Here is a 20,201-nt window from a genome sequence, read left to right on the forward strand (position 1 = left end):
ATTTAGGAAACCGAGTGTTTTTTTTTCAGAATGATATAGTGCTCTTAGATGTTGTCTTCCTGGCGTGAGTTATATAGTTAGCACATCAGCCAAGCTACATGTAACTAAAACTTTAATAGATACATTTTGCTGCAAGCTTAATATTGCACAATCTGTAGACAACAGTGAGTGCCGAGGAAATGTTTGCACTGGTTAACAAAGTTAATAGATGTGTCACATAATCCCTGGCCTGAGATGATAGCTCAACTTGTTTTTGGAAGGAAAGGAAATTAGAAATTATTATTTTACGAGCAAATATTGCTCTTAAATATATGTGCATATCTTAAATATAAATTATCGACTAGATAGGTTTACCAAAAACCTAGGCAAAGTATATTACTTTTTCAGTTATCGTAAAGATAAAAATTTAACCACAAACAGACAAAGAAAAGTATAAATGGTTATGTCAATGGAACAATTTATAAGCTTGCAACTCGCGCGCTTTAAATAGTTGTAAATAGCAACATATAAATTAAACTCATATTGTAACTTGCTCTGTCGAAATAATGTTTTTATCACTCATGGCAGCGAAATCTCTGCATTTGGCATGTTTTTTGAAAGTGTTCTGTTTTCTAGATGCATAAATCAATTAAATTTATTGTAAGCTAACCACATCAAGATCAATTTATTAATCTAAAGTAAGTTTTATATAAAAATATCACGGGTTCCTAACCATTGGGGTGCCAACAATTTAAGGGACCTCAGAAAGTGCAAAACCTGATAAAAGACAATTATTAGGGTCCCAAAGTATTTAACTCTTATAGTCGAAAGCTGTCTTTTGTGGAAGCAATGGGTGTTACACCAAAACAAGTGTTTTACAGGGGCATGAGTGTAACGGAAGATTCTCAATGTTTAAATGCCAGGTTTTTATCCCCAATCACGATGAACCGAGGCACCATTAACCCAAAAGAGCAATTTTATTAAATAGCCAACGACCAAAACCCTACAGACTCCTTAAATTATAGCCTATAGGTATATGTACAAAAGTGATCAATTATCAGGCAGCAATCTTGCATGCTGCATATCGAGTTGCGGTGTGGATATAGATAACACTGATAGAAACAGTGTTATATTCCGACACAGTTAAGTAAGTAAGTGGTGGTTGAAAATAACGAAACTAAATTTTCTCATTTACTGACAGTTTACGAGTCTCTTTACAAACTATGAATAAAAATAGTGATCTTTTTGCCAAAAATTCCCTCTCTACTTGACTTTATACAGCATACTTTAGCAATAACGGAAGCACATGAAAAGATTCTCGCATTTGAACAAACATTCCAAAAATTTGCCTAAACTCAGGTTTCTGGGCGGTTCGTTGAGCCAGACGATGAGTACATGATACAAGTCACAACTAACACGCTTTTAGGACAATAGTGGCAATATTTCCAAACGTGCCTTTGGAAATATGTTGCAGACTATTCAAATTTTGTTTGTTTTAATTTATCGATGAAACCTGAGGCAACCGAGGGAAAAAAGTCTCTTTCATTAATATTGTCTTGCTATGTATAATATAGGGAAATCTTGTTTTTTGTTAAGTTATATGACGTGTGTTTCAAACATACAGTTTGCTATTATCTTGTATATACCGTGACCGTGCAGTTAGCAGTTTCAACGTAAATTTATCAGTATTTTGGGAAACTTGTATGTGAAGCAGACATGATTTGTGGAAAACGTGCAGACGAAAGGTGCATGTAAGATTTTAGAAATCTATATAAGGCTTTTTGCAACCTGGATACTGCATTAAACGCCCAAACGTGTGGGAGAGCTTTCGTCGTCAACGGTAAACGTATAATTTCGGAGAATAAACTCGTAAAAAAGCACTGGAGCACAACATATAAGATCTTATTAGAGACTGGCACTCAAAAAGATCGAAGAGAAAACAAAAACATAATCGCATTAAAATAAGTTGATCATTGCATGAAACTAATTTCAACAACATAATAATTTATAAATATTAAAAAGGAATCAAACCGAACCTTTTTGTTAAAGTAATTTAGTTTTTTTTCAAATTATTGCCGTGATAAAATTATTCTGTTATTAGGCCTAATATAAATACGTCTCATGGTGAATTATCATTACTAGAGTCTTTTTTTTTGATAAGCAGCGGGAAGCGATGGTTCGAATAGCCATTGTGTGTAACAAGTAATTGTAAAACGACCTTTTTAATCAAAATTGTTTTGTAAAGAATTTGAGTTCAGTTACGTGTCTTCGTCATCAGGAAAACTTGTATGAATCACTAAATATTTAAACCATGTAACATTTAAAAGTTTTGAATCGTTTTTCTCAAAAACGATTTTAGACGACCTTTTTTCCATAGGATTTTGAGCCTTTTACTTTGCCTAGAATTATACGATAGATTTGTAGAAGCTGACTTTCATACAAATCACGATGAACACTCAGAAGCAGTTTACTTTCCTCGTATTTGTTGTCGGGTATCTTTCGACCTGCAATGGAGCCAGTATTTCCATGGAAGCTCCGAATGTAACTGCGGACAACGAAATAGATGAAGAAGAATCAATGATGCATTCTCATTTTGATAGGAATCAAACGGATCAACACATCATGATATCATATAATTGGGGGGATTCCAAAGAACTGGCCACAAAGGCAAACATTCCTATTCATTTGGTCCATTTTAGAATTATTTTTTATTATCTTTCCCTGACGTAGGTAACAGTGAACAAAAAAACTAAAAACTGACCACTTGATGTTTGAGCTTGCAGAATAAAGTTGTGTTTTTCTGTTTTTTTAATACATTTATATAAAATATAGGATTATAATGTGTAAGTTACAACTTATTTATTATTTGTTACACTTGTTACTAGATTTATAAAAGGCTCACCCAGTCAGGCTACAAGGTTTGGATGGATGACTATGAGATGTATGGCGACATGCTTGATCGGATGCCCGAAGCAGTCAACAATTCTTGGCTGGTGTTAATGTTTGTGTCCAGGCATTACGAAGTGAGTCACGCCGGATCGGCTGAGGCTAAATACGCTTGGGAGTTAAGAAAAAGAATTGTTCCGATTCGTGTGCAAGCTGATTTCTCACCAACTTACGGACTATGGCTAGGCAAGTTTTGGTTCACTTTATCATGATTGAACTTATATCATATGGATTCGAAACAAAGTGTAGAACGCATGAGGAGAAAATGTCAGTCACGATTGCGATATCTACAGCAGAGAGATGCGTGCATTAGGTCGCATGCTGTTCATATTGTGGCGGCGTGGTACGTTTGAATTAATAATTAAAGTGAATACATAACGAAAGTTATTTTTCCAAGCAATAACCGATCAATCAGCTGTCGTTTCTTACCTTAATAATCACCACGACTAGCCTTTTTTGTCAATTTTTGATAGTAGTTTTTATATTTTTTCAAAACCTAACCAACAGATTTCCTGGAAAGCACTCTCTTATATTATGACTTCAGTGATGGGTTCAGCTCTGAAGCATTTGCCAATCTTCTTGACGGAATAGGTAACTTATCGTCATGTTATTAGGCTTATTAGTTATTATTATTTACGTCTGAACCAGTTTCTTTGTTTCAAATTTAACAGCTAACATATATCCATCTTCCTAGCAAATTTTTATACCAATTATATCCTATATTGTTTTGTCAAAGTGCTGTAGGCCAATACATAGAACAGGATAACGGTGGTATAATGAATACAATACAGTAACTATTTTGAATAATTCCCGTTACAGATAGGAATTACAGAGAAGAAACCGCTGCCCTTGCTGAAAAAGAAAATGCCTAACGTTATGATAGAAATGATAGTAGAGTGAAAATGCTTTGTTCACCGCGTATTTTGTCATTGCGTAGGTACCCGTCATCATCGATCACATCACCATCCTTATCACTTTTAGTTTACTCATCAAAATCGGACGCTTGTTCTGGCATTCTAATAATGCGTCATGAATTATATAAATTCTAGCTTAACCTATATCTTCAAAATAAAAGTCTGAACGAAACAATTCTTTTCGTCAACTTCCTTATAATTTTGTTTCAAGTAAAGCAGTCACTTGTCGTTTTGCAAGTTTAACTATCATCTTACAGTAGCTTATACAATGTCGGCCTACATGCCAAAAAATGCTTAGAATGACATCCATGAATGACATCCATGCTTAGAATGACATTATCAAGTAAATTTTCACCATTATAACGTAGGATTACTACAAAAGTGCAATATATTTGCGATAGCATACCGGCATACGACGTGGAAAAAGTCTTAAAAGTGAAAGTAAGCTTAGCATACTCAGCTCATTGTTTAGAAATCCGTGTTCAGTTGTTCATCGATCAACTCACTAGAGAATTTAGAAAAAAGAAAAGGAGATGTTTTGGGACAAAACTCACTGAATTTGAAAGAAACCAAGAATTTTCCCTGGTTTTGCAGGCGTTACAATCTAAATCCGTGTATAAATTGCTGACTAATTGTAAAATAAAATCACACTATTTCAGCAAATTGCATGCCATTGAAAAGAACATGTAATTTTGTAAATAAAACAAAGTTAAAATGGGCCTGCAAACCTCGGCATAAACGTACTGTATAAATCAAAGAAACAATTCCTTAAAAAATTGCTATTTTCACTATTTTTTAATTACGAATAATTAATCATTTTTGGAGCGACTCCAATAAATATTCAAAATCACCAAATTATCGTATGATCTTTCTTGAAACGTGAAAATCTTCAAGACGTTGCATTTCCCATTCAAAAAACTTGAATCAATTGTGACTGTGCCCAGCCACACTGACATGCTCGCAGACATTATCGAAACGGTGGCTCGATAATTATGATTTTGAGTTATTGTTGCAGACCGTGAGCTTTATATTACTGCCATTGCATAACTTGTTATATTTAATAGACTTTTTTGGCTTTATACGACTTGCAGCAATAATACAGAGTCATTATTATCAAAGACTTGTACGCTAATAATAATTTATCGTATTCGGTCAACTCAACCTCGGTCAGCTCAACCTGGACAACCCAATCTCGGTAACGCAAACTTGAGCTCGCTAGGGTTGTTTCTACCTGTATTTTTGGCATTTATTGCAACCAATAGGTGATATTGCATGCGAATGACAATTAAGTTATATATAAAATTTATACACAATAAATGTATGAAGAATAAGTGAAGAGAAAACAAATTTTGTCAACTTTTTTCACGACAACTATTTTACAGATTCGTGAAGATGTGTGCTGACAAATTGAATTATTTTGTTTTACCAGGATTTCAATTCATCAATTCCCTGTCTATGAAAAAGTTAGTATTACCATGTTTCAGTTTATTTCATTCAACTAAACCTGGTTATTATGACGTATGTTGTGGTTATGCCATTCTATAAACAATTGATTATGACATCATACGATGGACCTTCATGTATAAGGTTTCTATGTTGTGATTTATCTTGAGCTTGACACTTTAGCGCAGGGTTGTAACCGACTGTTGTGACATTTTTGCAAAACAACTAGTTTAGATTAAGCTGGATCGATTTGCTAGTGTTGAATGTGCGTTTCAAACATACAGCCGTCTAACATCATCTTGTTTGTGGTAAACTAAACGAACAACTTGAGAGTGAGATTTATACTTGCAAGCTGATAGTGCTGCGCTGCTGTATTTAGTGCGTTGCAGTCAATAGCCTGTATAAAAAGAAACAAAGATCATAGAAATCCGAAAATAGACAGACTTGAGTGATAAGAAGCAAATATGAAGTTAACCTATCAACAAGTATCAATCCAAACAAATGATGTAATGATAATAATTAAATAAATATAAACTGGTTGTTTGAACGTCAAAACATAATAAATATAAACAAAAATCGGTAACTCGACAAGTCAAGCTCGGTAACTTGGGATTGAGCGGTTAAGAGTCATCGTCGAGATTATGTTGTGTGAAGACTTTTCTCAGCCCAAGGTTAAAAATTGTAATACCATACTGATATAACACTCCTTCAGTCTTTGGAGTGTGCCAGCCGCTCTCAGGGTAGATTATTTATACAGTTCATAAATTTTGTTGTTAGCCAACCTACTTATGGATTAATTGTTTGCTTGTGTTGCAAACTTATAAATTTTTTTGAAGGCTGTCGAAATTTGTTTCTAAAACCTTACCATATCAATATTGATTTACTGATTTGTTACATCAAAGTGCATAATCCTGGCGATGTCACAGTTAAAAACGTTCCATGCAATACTACGAGAGTTAAGACTGGCTGGAATAAATTCTGGTACACCTGGTTACGTTCATTTAATGAAACTGTATAAAACAAATCAGGTCAGTAACAAAATTTTATGCTGTACTGTTATGAAAAGTTGCATTGTAGGCTGGCCTAGAAGTTTATTCCAAGGCATTTTGCAAATCCTGTTTCAAGTCATTTTAACGTTACACAAGGACCTTTGTAAAACTTAAAGTTATGATGCCCACTCTATCGCTGTTATCCTGGTCCATGTGTTCTTTGTGTTATGCTTGTCGCAATATAAGTTGATAGTATTCATGTCACTAGTATAATCTGTAATCTCTGTTCAGTCTGTAAGAAATTAGCAGCTATAACTATTGTTTAACTTCAACTAGGCAACAGTTTCTGCCATTGCTCAAGTAGGTACAAGTTATTTTTTTATAAATAGGTTTGAACAAAATGGTCAGCTTGATCTTAAAGATATGCAAAGTAGCCCATTAGGGAAAAATATTTCCAAGGACCACCTAGTTATAGAGTTTCGATCAGTAGCTTATTCTGGTGCAAAGTCACAATGCCATGCTAACTGGACAAAAATTTAATGAAATTTCCTAAACACGCATATTTGCAAGTTGGCATTTAGTTAATAAAAGATTGTTAAAACTGACTTTTTAAAAAAGTTTTAATATTTTTCAAAATGAAATGCCTTTAATTGTATTCATTACACAATAGTGTCCATTACACAATAGTAATTTTTGCAAATGAAGTATTGTATTCAACGATTTTGACTCAACAAAGCTTTAAAAAACAAAGGAATGGCTTCCCTGTTTGAAAAATAAATAAAAACATAGTTATGTGTAAATATCTAAATATGTTTTGAATGACGTGTGATTGGCTAGAAGACGCTCTGTGATCGACATTTTGGGCAGCCATGATTAAAACTTAAAATACAAAGTGATTAAAACTGAAGCGGTTAATCAGGGCACCATTGTACAGTATTTGTCTTTGTAAGCGGGCAATTGGCAGAAGTGTCATATTACATCATAGTATTTTTATAGTCAATTTAATAATACCTTATTAACCCCACGGTTTCAATAAAATAGATTATAACTTATTAAAATATTATAATTTTGTTACCAGGTTACTGCTGGAAGATATTGCAGGGACCAAGCAGCTGCAAATTATAATGCTTTGACATTTCTTACTTACTTGCAAAGTACCAGGAAATTGAATAATCTCTGCAATTACTACAACCGTGGAGAAAATTCTATTAAAAAAGCAGCAGAACGAGTAGGATTAAGAATTCCGACACCATACTCGGAACCTCCTCCTAATGAAAATGGTTCCAAATGAGTAGTTTCCTTGTGTGTGTTCATAACTTGTTTATCTCCAACCACTGACATCTGTTCTGTATCAAGATTAGCTTGAAATTAGTTGGTGCTTGCATGCAAATAAATGCTTTACAAGCTTGTTTGCATTGGTTGTCTTTCTGGCAACCAAGGAATATGTTAAAAGTTCTTTTTAGTTATGCAACTGCACAAAACTACCCGCTTGTCTTATTTAAAACATTTGAATAACAAATTTTAGTTAGATTCGTGGGGCATACTCCGTTTTAGCAATAAAATTGAAATGGACTTTTGAGTAATTGCACATAGAACAAGTACTGTTATTCATATAGCAGGCATAGGGCATGTGTCATCTCAGTGAGCTGGTTAATCGTCTAACGAAAGTGCCTATTTCTGTGTACGTTTCATGAATAATTGTGTAGCATAGTTTGCAGAAAGCTTGGCAGTCGAAAAATTGAGCTATCTAAATTATGCACATGTATTAACCGTGCCTTTGGTTGGAACTTCATGCATTACAATGAAATCATTTACCGGCATCTGTACTGGATCAATTAAGTTGTGGCGTGCAGGGCCTCGTTTTGTTTAACCAATTACGTTACAGCTGTAATTAGTGTTGTTTGCAGTATGTGCGCTTTTCGTAATCGCTGATTCTATAAAAGAACCCTAGTTTCTACAGAACACCCACTCTTGCATCGCTGAATAAGCGACAGTTCGATTTGACTCCCAATTCTGTATCGCACCAGTTTAGTATTGTAGCCGCCTGAGAAGCTGGGCTGAGGACGTCCCTACAAGAGTCAGATTTATGGGAATGACTTGTGATAATTATATGAATTAATGAAATATAAGATTGTGTACGACATAGAATTCTCGTCTATCGAATCAGCGAAGCATAACACTGTGTGACGTAATCGATTGCTTCCCTGTTACTGTGCGTGCATTACGAGTCATCACTTATCAGTCGTATGTTCAACGCCGCAACATGTCTGTATGCTGTTGCTGTCACAATGTTCTATCTTGATTTATTCGTTCAATGAAGCTTCAATATAATCAGAATATAAAGTTGTCGAGGTGTACAATTAATTCTAAGATTAAGAAAAGCAGACAACGACCTGAGACTCATTTACCATCGAGGACATTAAACAATTCAACAGACAAAATTGTAATTGAAGTGGTCGCCCTTACAGGATAAGGACCGACAAACAATCATTTCATTACAGACTAAAGATACAACTGCGACTTCACACGTATCAAACCACTCTGATACGTTACAAAGTTACGGATAAAAATTTCGGGCAAGAATGAAAAATTTGTTTGATTAATTGATTGATCGAGGAATTTATGAACCCGTTTCAATCTTCAAAAACATTGCACACGCCAACTGTCGCCATTCTCTTTACTTAAGCGAAATGATGGTTGAAGTGGACGACGGTTAGGGCTGTAGGCTATCTCGATGTTAATGGATCTCGAGGCGTGATTATTACTGATTAGTTATTGTTCTACCTGCATAATGCCAAATAAACGCATAGTAATCTTCCGGTAGGTTTATTCAATCGCCGGTTAAGGGTTGGAAACCCGACATAATGACGTAGCCAATGCAAAACTGCGTAGGTTAGTGGATAGCCTTAGCAATAATCATCTCAAGTTCGTTTTATAAGGCTCGATGTCATAGCAGATTTTAGAAAAATATTGTTCTAGTAAGTTCTTAGCCCGAGCCCCAAGGGTTAACGTGGAAATTATGCATGACAACTAAACAGCGTGGTCAGCTGAGCACAGATTAAATATATCAAATTAAATACAGTAATGTTTATCACATTTACGCGATCATCCTGAAGTAATGAAATCATAGTATACCGTCGTAAATAAGCCACCGTTCACCAAACATCGATTTTCAAAGTTGCGTAACCGAAAAGGGCACTTTAAAATATGTTTTTCCCTTTTGCACAAGTTTAATAGGCGACGTTTGGTTTTACCTCGTTCGTACAATCATCGTAAAATGAAAGATTACTAAGAAAATCTTTTTCAGAGTTTTTGTGTAGCCTCATATATCACATGGTGGCGCATCGAGTCGGCGCATTGAGTCACCCCTGTGCTTTCAAATCATGCTTTTGCCTAGCTTTAGGAGCTTCGGGCAAAATCGGTAGGTTAGGTAGGCTACGTCTGATACGTGTGCTGAGCTGATGCTCCTGGGCGGTTGACAAAGTATAACATGAGCCCAAAGCGGTTTTCCACATCGCTGGGCATTCCGCTTGACTTTCACTGCGGTTGCATAGGGGAGCTTGCTCGTGTTAAGTAGTGAACCGAGCCCGACTGGCCGGTTTGTACTTCATGGCAGGATTCGCCGAGATCTCGGGTGTGCAGAAGCGCTAACTCAAGCATGCACATCGCTTCTACTGCTAGGCGTGCGCGCTTGACTTTCACTGTGTTTGCATAGCGGAGGTTGCTCGTGTTAAGTGGTGAACCGAACCCGGCCGCCGACTGAAAAGTACATGGAAACGAAATTTTTGACGTGATGGCGTGCACTGAAACCTTAATTAATTATTTGTTTATTTATTATAAATTGGCGTTCAAACCTCCTGTCTTTCTTTGTTTGTGTATTATAAATCGTAATATTACCGGCCAGACTGTAGAGTTTGGCAAGAGCACACCCGATATTTTTTTCCAAAACGGCATTATACACCAGGGCAAACTGGTGTCTCCAAAAATAAAAACGAGACACTAACTTTTCTTCCCATTTATACTGCAAAATACAGGAAACATTGATTTTTTCCACGATTTCTATCGTATAGCGCCACACCTTGCCAGTACAAACGCAGTGCAGCCTTGGGCCACGAGTCGAAGTGCATACCAGCTGCTTCCTTGCACACCTGAGATCTCGGCTAAAACTGCCATACTCTGCAGTCCGGGTAGGTAAAATATGACTGTATAATTGTAATAATATTTCACAACTTAACCTTTTCACAAAGTAGGTTAAACTAAACACTATAAATCTTTCAATATAATATGACAATGTTTTTGATGTAATGAGACTTCTTTCATGGCAAAATGTTGTAGAATGGTGAAGTAAAATGTAAACAAGTTGATCGAAAAGAAATGTATCATTTTTAATGTTTCCCACTTGAAGAAAAACAATTATAAAATACTTTAGGCCTGTGGTTTAAAACTTTCGCAAGTGTCATAACGTGTATATAAAGATTACTATTCATCACCAAATATCTTGTTAAAAAATCTAATTTTTGAAAAGTGGTTAATTTTGTTAAACTGTTACAAAAATACTATGTTTTTTTTATAGCACTGGCTTCATTCTTTATAAAAAAGTTATTGTTATGCACTCACAAACTTTCCTGTGTGAGGTACATGCTCTCCAGGCATGATTTTTTTTTGGTTTTGCAACATGCACATTTCATTATGGATGACACTTTTACAATTCTACACTTTACTTTATTACCCAGTATATTAATAAAATCTCTTTAAATAGGCTAATATGTATTCAAAACATTGAACTTACGACTTTTGTTGCTTTTAGCCTCAGCGATTTGATTTGTGATTATTTTGCCTTGTACTGCTAGAAATACCAAAGTAGGTCATGGCTGAATACCTGGCTTCAATTTTCGGAACAGAAAAGGACAAGGTCAATTGTTCATTTTATTTTAAAATTGGTGCTTGTCGTCATGGAGAACGCTGTTCTCGACTTCACACAAAACCAACGTTTAGTCAAACAATATTAATCCAAGGGTTGTACCAAAATCCCCAGATTAATAACACGGCTGCAGGAACATTTACTGATGTTGAAATGCAAGAGCATTATGACAACTTCTTTGAAGAAGTTTTTGTTGAGCTAGAAGAGAAATATGGATCAATTGAAGAGATGAATGTTTGTGATAATCTTGGTGATCACTTAGTTGGCAACGTGTACATAAAGTTTCATCGTGAGGAAGATGCCGAAAAAGCTGTAAATGATCTTAACAATCGTTGGTTCAATGGTCAACCTATGATATCTGAGTTGAGTACTGTGACTGATTTTCGTGAAGCTTGCTGTCGCCAATATGAGATGGGAGAATGCACAAGGGGTGGATTTTGTAACTTCATGCATTTGAAGCCAATTTCAAGAGAGCTGCGGAAGCGCTTGTATGGGCGCAAAGAGAAGCGTAAACGTTCTCGTTCTCCTCCAACACGGAGCCGAAGAGGTGGTTCACGTGAACGTCATCGCAGTAGAGAGCGAAGGCATTAAATTGTGGCATTTCTATGACTTTTGCTAACTTGCAGATCTTTTTGTAGACAAGACATTGAGATGGAAAATGTGCCATTCTGCACCCTGTGTATTTCCTTAGGTGGAATGACAAACTGCTAAAAACATTTGACTGTAGTTCTCCAATGTTATGTTTAGCCTGCCTAATTTTACAGTGCTTAAATTTGGCTGTTACAGACTAATTTTCAGTATCCTTTAGCAACATTTTAGTAGTGTTTAACAACTATTGTTGTGGTCCACACAAATGAGTGATAAATTCTTATAACTTATTTTCTACAACTGAAAGTAAACTTTTTTCTGTCTATAAAGGTTAATTTTAAGACCGAAGTTTTTTTTCAGAACTGAGATTCTAATCATATCATTGTTGATATTCAATGTGATTTCAAGCATGTTTTTATGTAACTCTAAATTACACTAAATAGGAATAATAATTGTATTTGTGTATGTTTATTGTGTATACAAGCTAATACAGTGGTATTCCAAAGTGGAATCAAATGTATAGAAATTCTGTTTTTGAGTGAATACAAAAAACTGCCCAAATAACAAGTATATAGGCCTGCTTATTCGCATGAAAAGTCATGAAGTGAAATTTTTTCTTGTGGTGTACATAGAAAATATCGAAAATATGATTTGCCTCTACAAGTCAGCTGTACATATGTCTTTTTGTAGATTTGACATTACATAGAAATATAACAGTAAAGAGGTTTGAAAAATGTCTGCTTCATCTGATGATGAACATCCTTATGTTAAATATGGAACACCACTGGAGGAGATAGATGGTAACAACTATTTACTGCGTTTGGTGTTGCTTTGAGTAGTTTGAAAGCACTTTAAATAGTTTGTTATGTTTTAAAATATCTGCAATCTTGGGATGCCCAAAAATTTTATTTCAACTATATGATGATTTTTTTTGCATGTCCTAGAACAAAATGCTTAATTTTACTTTAATTGGCCTAGAGCTGGGTCTAATACAAAAATTTACTAAAGTATGCAACTGGAAGATACCACTATTCACTGCTGTGCAATTACGCTAGTAGTGTTAACATGTTTTGTGAAAGGTTTTGAGTTATTTATCGAGGTTAAGGTACCATATGTTATATTAATGTTGCCCTTTGAGACATTGTGCTTATAGTGACAGTTATCTAGCCACAGATTAAACTTTGTACCTAAATCAAAGTAGGTTGCAGTTAATGCAATAACTTGAACTTAAATATTTAAAAGATTAAATAGTTCCAAGTGTATTGGAGGTGTAGAGTGAATTTAGCTTAAAAGGTTGATTTGAAATCATCACTTTGGATCAAAATCTTTAAAAAATTCTAGGCAATGGTATGTTTATTACCTAAGGCATGAAACAAAATGCATAATGGAACTTGTTAGCCTAAAACTCTGGCTCGAGATTCTAGTGCAAAGAGAATCGTCATTCAAACGCCAATGTAATTTCATTTTAAAACCGAAAACTGAAGTGAGAGACACTATGAACTCGCGCACAAAGTGACTTTCTTAGCTCCCGATAACATTCGTCAAAATTACGTAATAGTTTCACAATAGTTTCATTACGTAATAGTAATTACAAATTTGAAATTTTCAATTACATCCAGCTCTACACTGTCCCAATCAAGACTTATCGAGTGATGCTTGACTTGTATGAAAAATATGCACTTGAAACACCAAACCTTTCAGTGATGCAAAATGATATTTTTTTGTAGTGAGGTAACTAATCTTAGGTATCTTTTTGCAGAATCCGAAACCAAACCATCAATGTTAAAGAGTAACGTTCCTGTTTTTGATCAAATTGTAACCGATGAAGAAGGTAGAAGAAGGTTTGTGCAAGACAACATCTAAAACTTGATCTACTAGAAAGAGAAACATGTTTTCGAAACAACTTTTATAAAACTCAATGTTTTCCATTTTCATTAAAACTCCATTTTCAACAACACCTTTGACTTGCATTCTTATGAACTTTCATTTTGTATTTGGCACTTGATCGTTATTACAAGATATACATACGTGATCTGTTATTACAAGATATATACTGTAGAATACACGAGAAAAACGTACACTATACTGTATTGTACAAATTTTACAACAAGTGAACATAAAAAATGTGAATCCAATGATTTGGGACACCCCTGTATTATGAATTGCTCTTACAACCCATATTGTACATGTTGGTGTTTAACGTAGGTTTCATGGAGCGTTTACCGGTGGATTCTCTGCTGGTTATTACAACACTGTCGGCACAAAGGAAGGATGGAAGCCTTCAACGTTTCTTTCATCTCGTTCCAACAAATCCAAGCGAAAAACTTTTCAAGCAAACGATTTTATGGATGATGAGGTAACAGCGATGCCGTTAAAAACAACACCATCACTCTTTTTCTCGGACTTGTACATCTGCCATTATGGAGCATAAGCCTGTTTTCCTGCAATTTGCTTAGGGTAGGATAAGACTCTTAAGAAGTGGTTTTAGTTTTTAAACAAAAATGTTTCCATGAAGGACCGGGGTGATTTTGGAATTGCCCCCAAAACCTTATCAACAAGCACTGATTTCACGTCAAAGCACAAACGGAATGCGATTCAAGAAAAACAACTCAATATTCAGGAAGAGAAAATGACACTGTCTTTCGGAGCAAACCTACTTGATTGCTTAGTTTTACCAATGAGGTATCGTTTTTACTAATCATCTTGATCATGTACTTCACTTAATTCTAATCATGGTTTAAATGAGGTTTGCAAAGTGGGTTTGTGTCGGTAGTGACAAGATTTCATCAGACGATTCATCGAAGTTAATCACCAATAACTGATACACATATGTGAAGAGGGTGATGTGTTTTTCAGAAACAACATTGGAATAAAGATGTTGAAGTCAATGGGTTGGAAAGAGGGTCAAGGCCTCGGGCCGCATGTGGTAAGACGTAAAAAGAAGAAAAAGAAGAAATCGGCATCAAAAATGAAAGTATACGGCTGCCGGTTGCCAGGTGCAGATGACCCAGACAGTGATGTGAGTGATTTAAATGTCGTGATTTGATGATAGAACCCAATATAAGTTTCAACCACTTTACCCGAAATTGCTCACAGTGTTATAAACATTTAGGATGAAAATATCCCAGAAAATTTCCAGTTTGCCCCAAAAGACATGATGCCGATCAGTATCCTCCATAAAGATGACAACTACGGTATAGGATACAGTCGCCTTGATCCGACTGCAGCTCTTCATGTAAAAGAAAAGAAATCTTCTGCTGTCAAAGCTCGAACAAAAAGTGGAAGTAAACTTTCCTTTTATGGTCAAGTATGTCAAGTTTAATATCATGTAAACCAATCATATCAATGAGTAGTTTGTTTTTGGAAAATTTGGTGTTATAATAATTCTATTGCCAGAGAATAAACACTGAGATTTTCATAGTATTTAAGTCATCTTAGTTGGTCGTGCTAGATCTCACTAGGATGTCCTCGCACTGAATTTTTTCTTACATTTTCAAGGCATTTGGTGTTGGTGCATATGAAGAGGAAGACGATGACATCTATGCTCAAGATAGCATGAGCAATTATGACTCGGTGATGAGCATTGAAAAAAATCCCGACAACACCTATGGGTGGACTAAACCTCTGGCTATTGCTGGTATGTAAAGTAATATTGTGACCGCACTTGTACTTAAACATATCACATTTACCTTTGCTATTATCACCTGCAGGTGCTGGACACAAGGAAGCAATTGGTTACGGCGACACACCAAAAATACTTTTTGTTCATGCAAAGAGGGAGGCGAAATTGTTTCCCAAGGTTTATCCACCACCACCAATTCCAAATGATTTTGACCCCTACAAAAGAATGAAGTTGCAAAGGGAAAGCAAGCGGATTAAGGACTTGAATCTAACAACTGTGGTACTTTGTCATTTTTAAAATTCTTTTCAGATTTCAACATAATCATAATCAACACAACAGTGTTGCTTTTTGATGGCTTGTTTTAAACTTTCCCTCACAGGAACCAAGTACGGTTTTACCTCCTTCGAATGAAAATCAACCACGACTTACTTCCCAAGATAGGGAAGCGTTGTTGGAAGACAATAAGTCACCTGCTCCAACGAAAAAGGCCCAGTCTATCTTTGATTTTATTTCCTTTGAGGACAGGCAGAGGATGGAAGCAGCCAAGCGCAAGCCGGTTGAGCTTGGCTTCAAGGGAGACAACAAGATAGTAGAGCAACCAACTATGGTAAGATAGTTTGATCGATTTAAATTCCACATATAGCTGCATATGAAATACCTTCGGCACTTTTGGCATGTCTAAAGTACAGTTGAGAAGTATGTGGATCAGAACTTCATTTTTAAGAGAAGTTTTAGTCTAACAACTGAATGTTGTTTTTTGTGGTTGTGATGTAAGAAACGTTATTTATGTTCAACAATGGTAGTTGCAAAGCTTACATGGTAGGTTGATCGAAGCAAGCCTCTTTGCGATGCAACATCACTAAAACCTTTTTCCAACAATCCTGAAAAACTACGACGATATGAGCAATATGAAAGAGCTATTCGACAAAGGAAAAAAGGTAGCATAACTGCACAATTAACCATTTTGCAAGTGCACAGCTTTGACCTATGAGCTTTGTTTTCCATGGACGTTGTCTAACATTCCATGTGCAGCATTTAGTAACTAGAATGATATCATATGAAAACATATTCATTGACATTAGTTTTTAGTTGTATGGTTTAACTAAAATTTCTACTTCATATATTAATTTGTACTTTTGGAAATTTTTATGACAAAATATTTTACTTCAGATCCGTATTCTGTGATTGAAAGTAATCTGACTGAATGGGAGAGAAAACATGAACAACATGAATTTGCAAGACTATCACAAGTATACCTTCATCTTTCGACCAACATCAGCTCTAAATTTACCAAAGCTTCTGAAAATGAAGACAATGATTCAGTGAGTTTTAAATTGAAAGTGTTCAGAAAAGTAAGCAGTGGTTTGGTGGTCCAGAGGCAATATTTCAAGTTATCAAGATCAAGTTGGTGATCTAATGTGTTAAATTTTTATATTTATCTTTGAAACGCTAATTGACTTCTATGTAGGTTGTTCAACGCGAAGTAACCGAGCCAGCAGCCAAGATGAAAATGTTTGGCATAATGACACATGATAGCGTGGAATGGCATCCAGACCCTTTGCTATGCAAACGCTTCAATGTGCCAGATCCATACCCAAAGTAGATGTTTTGTTGCACGTTTCGCAGAACACATGATATGCTTTCTGTTGTACATATGGTTAAATTAATTATTATATATATAGCTCAGAGTCGGTTGGTGTTTCAAAGCCATTTGGTGGATTCAAGATCCTTGCCGTAATGGGTAGTTCATCTGCAGCCAAGACCCCAGATGCTGGACATGTTGCATCGGAGGAAGATTCAGAGACGAAGGTTAGATGTTATTTAAGATAGTGAGTGGGTCCAAAGTTGTCTTGTTAGTATAAGAGTTGACTAAGACCACAATCGATGATTTGTTGATGCCTTTTTTGTAATCTCCTCATAAAATGTTTTACCTTTTATCGCAGAGTAAAACAGGAATAGTCAGTGATACAAAGTGTCCGCCAGCTTTCAACAAATCTCGACCATTCATTGGTGGAAGATGGGATCGGAAGCCTGTCTTTGCTGGGCCAATGGATAAGCCTGCTGAGAAAGAAGATGAAAAGAGTGAGAAGAAAGAGGACACACAGACTACACAGGTATTGAGTAATTATTTGTAAGCAGCAAAATTCAATCTGCACTCTACTATAAGTTTTGTCTGAATTCTGTTCGAGTTCTATTACGTAATTGTTGTGATATAGTCAACTAGATAAAGTGAGTCAGCCTATAACTTTAGTTTGGAATCAACGTCTTTATAATCTTTCTTTAACTTTTGGAACATGTTGAATGCTACAACTCAGTGTATGGAAGTAACATCCACATATTATTATAACATTCTCTGCTAGTTTAATTTCAAGGTTTTCTCAATAATCTGCAGTTTAACTCAACGTATTCTAATGATTTGATTTAACATTGTTGTAAACCAGGAATTAGAAGAGAAATCTCCTGAACGTCCACCAATGGAGTTATTCAAGTCTATCTTTGCATCAAGTGAGGAGGACACATCATCTTCCGAAGAGGAAAAAGAAGATGACGATGATGCAACATCAGACCAGAATGTTAAGACCAATGAACAAGAGGAATCAGGTAATAAATCACAACGTTGAAAATTGATTGTTTTATTAACTTTAGTAACGTCGTTACCCAGTCTTTAAAACAAATTCTTCTGTATTTTTGTGAAGAACCTGTAATAAAAAGGGCTTCTGCTGCTGATGTGTTCATGAGACCAATTCCAGTTAAAGAAAATATTCTGCAGCAAGCTGTGAATGGTGGGCGACTTATTTTTTTAAATGGTGGTAAAGTAGAAGATTAATTCGTTTCTGAGTAAACTTGTTTTGTAATGTGTTTCGTATGATATACGGTAGTATCATGAATTCATGACAATTGCATTGGATTTGTTGGCACCGAAAGTTTTCTTTTAATTCATGTTTATTAAACTAGTTGTTTGATATGTTGGATTTAATTTTATAGATATACGCTTAATTTCACCACAAGAATATTTATTTAAGATCCAACCCCCCCAAAAGAATCCGAGCCAGATCATGAGCCAATGGAACAAGACGAAGTTAATGAACAACCAGATGAGAAAAACGGAAGCGATGATGGGTATTTTGGTCCAATTCTACCACCTGTTAGACCAGCTTCCAACGGAGGTAAAAAGAATTTTGTAACGATTACCCTTCCGTGCTTTCAACATGCGAATGACATCATGTGTTTCAGCGAACAAATACCAGTACCAATAGCAATAGAATGAGTTACAATAAAATGGAAATTTTTTTGCAGTTGAATCAGTTGATCGTGGAACACCACCAAAGCATGATAAGAAGCAATTGAAGCATAAAAAGGTACCACAGGTTGATGTCCAACTTTTCACACGATAGCTTTCAACAGCATTATCGATTAACAATAATTTCTTTCTCCAGAAGAAGAAACACGAGCACAAGGGCAAAAAGAAGAAAAAGGATAAACATAGATAACATATTTTTCTTATTGCTGCAATAAATGATTTTTATAACCTGTTTGCTCGCAATTGTCATCCAAGAATACCCTGAAGACGTTGAAATTGAACTATGTTTTGGATTGATAGCGATTTAGAAATATCATTGACGTTTTTTGTGCCAAAAACGTTTGGATGAACCCTTGGAAAGCTACATTATGAAATAAAATAGTGATCACGGTATTCCAATTAGGACTGGGATTGAGTCGATTTTTTTATAGCAGTTAGCTGCTTTGATCGCTAATTGTCTTATCACATTGTTAATTGCGGACAAAACTACTATTTCTTATTCAGAAACGTGAAGAATAGTGTTGTATTGGCAACTTATGTCATACTAAACCACACAGTTTATCAGGAAATCAGTGTATTCAAGCACTAAAATGACTAACAGAGCAGCAAATTTCCGTGATTCATTTGGAATACTAACAATTTTGCTCCTGATTCTCTCCTTCATAAACATTTTCGGTTAATGGCTACCGGAAAATATCTGTCGTTAAAAACTTTTCAACTTCTCCCAGTCCTAATTTTAACCATGTGTAATGGCATCCATTCGCTTAATTTGTGTTATCAGCTGGTTTGGTTGTGATTGTTATGAAAATAGTGTTTTGGACAGGTACAAATAGCGCTTGTATGAAAAATCACGAGAGCGCAAATCCAAGCGAATATGAGTAAATGCAAAAAATGTTAATAGCTGAAGTGTAATTTGTTCCAATAATGCTTCAGTTATCAAAACATTCTGCACTGTAAACTTGCTTCACGTAGCGACTGTGAGGATGTAGCTTAGGTTGATTTCCGGATTACGTAATATCATATGCTAAAGCTGTCTTATTGAGAGAAGTGAATGGAAAACAAAGTTCGTGTCAAGAGAAAGTAGCATTGGCTGCAGTACTTTCCAACCTTGGGTACGTGAATGCTATGATGATTTTATGGTAACAATTCGGCAAGTTTTCAATCACTTCATTTGTGTTCGAAATATTTTAACATGATTCTTACAAGTAAAAATAAATTTTTGTGTGAAAGGCATAGCAAAATGTAAGGGGCTAACTATGAGTATAATAATTTTAGGGTTGCCATACCGTCCGGAAAAATCCGGACATGTCCGGAATGTAGGGTTAAATTTTGCGTCCGGGAGGAATTTAAAAAAATGCTCAAATGTCCGGAATTTTATGATGGGCGCTAGGCTAGTAGCTGAAGGCCTTATATCTTGGTCGATATTGCAAAATTTAGAACATGTCTGAAACAATAAGAGCGTATATTCGCTGAAGAAAATTATAAAGCAGTAGAGAAA

At 35.5% G+C, this 20,201-nt stretch overlaps 3 protein-coding genes across 3 annotated transcripts; all 3 read left to right on the plus strand.

Annotated features, from left to right (window-relative positions):
* Positions 1–2,321: 2,321 nt before the first annotated feature.
* On the plus strand, positions 2,322–4,014 carry LOC143465851 (uncharacterized). Its single transcript, XM_076964361.1, has 4 exons — positions 2,322–2,646; positions 2,865–3,111; positions 3,433–3,516; positions 3,745–4,014. Exons 1-4 carry the CDS (start codon positions 2,428–2,430, stop codon positions 3,795–3,797), a joined length of 603 nt encoding a protein of 200 aa, XP_076820476.1. The 5' UTR covers positions 2,322–2,427; the 3' UTR covers positions 3,798–4,014.
* A 7,047-nt stretch (positions 4,015–11,061) lies between these two features.
* Positions 11,062–12,471, plus strand: LOC143465348 (splicing factor U2AF 35 kDa subunit-like). Its single transcript, XM_076963581.1, has one exon. The coding sequence runs from the start codon at positions 11,139–11,141 to the stop codon at positions 11,781–11,783; it is 645 nt and encodes a 214-aa protein (XP_076819696.1). The 5' UTR covers positions 11,062–11,138; the 3' UTR covers positions 11,784–12,471.
* On the plus strand, positions 12,469–18,935 carry LOC143465347 (G patch domain-containing protein 1-like). The gene is made up of 19 exons (XM_076963580.1): positions 12,469–12,580; positions 13,540–13,621; positions 13,986–14,136; positions 14,296–14,462; positions 14,637–14,799; positions 14,893–15,087; positions 15,279–15,417; positions 15,491–15,681; positions 15,782–16,009; positions 16,226–16,340; positions 16,573–16,724; positions 16,871–17,001; positions 17,085–17,211; positions 17,346–17,516; positions 17,844–18,003; positions 18,099–18,185; positions 18,426–18,569; positions 18,700–18,761; positions 18,840–18,935. The coding sequence occupies exons 1-19, from the start codon at positions 12,514–12,516 to the stop codon at positions 18,891–18,893; spliced, it is 2,586 nt and encodes an 861-aa protein (XP_076819695.1). The 5' UTR covers positions 12,469–12,513; the 3' UTR covers positions 18,894–18,935.
* Positions 18,936–20,201: the final 1,266 nt, after the last annotated feature.

The sequence above is a fragment of the Clavelina lepadiformis genome, chromosome 7, assembly GCF_947623445.1.
Source record: "Clavelina lepadiformis chromosome 7, kaClaLepa1.1, whole genome shotgun sequence".
NCBI classification, from domain to species: domain Eukaryota; kingdom Metazoa; phylum Chordata; class Ascidiacea; order Aplousobranchia; family Clavelinidae; genus Clavelina; species Clavelina lepadiformis.